The sequence below is a fragment of the Cryptosporidium hominis genome, assembly GCF_000006425.1.
Source record: "Cryptosporidium hominis TU502 chromosome 3 CHRO013171, whole genome shotgun sequence".
NCBI lineage: Eukaryota > Apicomplexa > Conoidasida > Eucoccidiorida > Cryptosporidiidae > Cryptosporidium > Cryptosporidium hominis.
In genome coordinates this window covers 1-1,991 of record NW_666676.1, presented here as the reverse complement: position 1 = coordinate 1,991, position 1,991 = coordinate 1, and the positions used below count along the sequence as shown (strand labels likewise).

Here is a 1,991-nt window from a genome sequence, read left to right as displayed (position 1 = left end):
GATACACTCCTATGGGCGATTGGGACTGCGCCCCCCCTCGAGGCGACGGATCTATCACTTGATTTTAGTGGCTCTGTTTTTTTTTACATGTAAAATATTATCGCCACTAGCAATATTTTTAAGTAATTTCCAAATAAAACCCGCCAATACACGTGTCTAGTTTTGGCGGTATTTTTTTTTTTATTATAAAAGAAATGAGACGCGAAGAATAAATAATACTAATAGTCTATAGAGATTATAATACACAAAAAAATTCAGGTACAAATTTATAATATATATAAATATATATATTTATATATACAATATACATACATTATATATTATATATTTAATTAAATAACAATTTTAAAAGAAAAAAGAATTTATATTTTCTTGTTTATGGCGCGAGTCCAATTAGACAAATTATTGGGAAATAATCAATTATTCTTAAACAAGACGAGTTTCAAGAAATTGAAATAAGTTATCTAAAAGAAAAAAGTTAAAATAATTTCAAGACTCAGATCTTAGTTTGTGAAGAGGTATAAATAAAAATGGCCAAGAAGGGTTCATCTAAGGGTAAATCTGAAGGTATGACCAGTCGCTTACAACTTGTCATGAAGAGTGGTAAGGTCTGTCTTGGATACCGTTCGACTGTTAAATCTATCAGAAATGGTACTGCTCGTTTGGTTATAATCTCAAACAACTGCCCTCCTCTAAGAAGATCCGAAATTGAATACTATGCAATGCTCTCCAAGATTGGTGTTCACCATTTCCAAGGTGGTAACAATGATTTAGGTACCTCTTGTGGTAAACTATATCGTGTTAGCTGCATGACTGTTACAGACCCAGGTGATTCTGATATCATAAGATCATACGAGTAAATTTATCAGTCCAATCACTATCTAATTACCTTAATCTAAAGGTTATTTCATCATAGAATTCTATTCTTATTATTGAGATTGCGGATATTTATTCTTTTATCTGACGTAATTTGTCTGATACTGCTTTAATAATTATCCACATTGGAATTACACCACGTAATCCAAACTCATATTATTAGGACTAATGGTAGAATTTACAGACTATTTGTTATATTATCAGTAAAAATAATATCATTTTTTTTAATTATTATTTAATTGAGATTTGTTCTTCTTAAATACACGAGTCTTTACTATTTTTATCATATTAGTTGTTATATTCTAAGTCTATTTAAGTAATATTAACTAATTAATAATTCAAAGCTTTAATAAGTTCTGGACAAGTGATAAAGTTTTGAATATTAACATCATCACTTAAACCTTTTCTTCTTCTTGTTTTAAGAAGAAAATCTCTAGCTAAATGTGGAATAGGAGCTTTCTCTAAAGGTCTTAATGAAATATTCCTATCCAATGGATTACCTGGAACTATTGCCCAGTGGTCAAAACAGCTTGTACAAAATGCTTGTCCGCTTGTATGAATTCTTAAATCTGTTTCAAATCCAAAAGTCTCTATTGCTGGAACAAATGCTAATATTGTAACTAATGGTGAAGCAGGAATTGGAATTTCCTTGCCTGCATGGCCTCTTCTTTTTGATACTATATTATTAATAAATTCATCCAAACCCGATGGGCATATTATCTCTACTAGACTAATTGGTTCCAAAATCTTTGGTGATGCTAAAAACATCGATGTGTAACAAGCTCTTCTAGATGCTGGAACTATTTGTCCTGTTCCCCTACTAACTTTATCATAAGATAGGTTCACATCAAGTATCTTAAATTTTACATTTCTTATTGGCTCTTCAAGTAAAGGACCTTCTTTAACTGCCCAGTTAAATCCTTGAATTATATCATCCTTAACATCATATAAAAGTTTTTTATCAACTGTTATAGAAGAAGTATCATCCAATAAAACATTACTTCCTATGTTAGGATCTGGTCCAAATGCCCATAATGACTTTACTGCAAGCTTATCCCAACCATATTTCTCTGCTAATAAATTACTATAATATTTTGGATCTTTAGTAGGAGAAA

At 30.5% G+C, this 1,991-nt stretch overlaps 1 protein-coding gene across 1 annotated transcript; it reads right to left on the bottom strand.

Annotated features, from left to right (window-relative positions):
- Nucleotides 1-1,206: 1,206 nt before the first annotated feature.
- Nucleotides 1,207-1,644, bottom strand: Chro.30438 (U5 small nuclear ribonuclear protein). Its single annotated transcript, XM_660004.1, has 1 exon — nucleotides 1,207-1,644. One exon carries the CDS (start codon nucleotides 1,642-1,644, stop codon nucleotides 1,207-1,209), a length of 438 nt encoding a protein of 145 aa, XP_665096.1.
- Nucleotides 1,645-1,991: the final 347 nt, after the last annotated feature.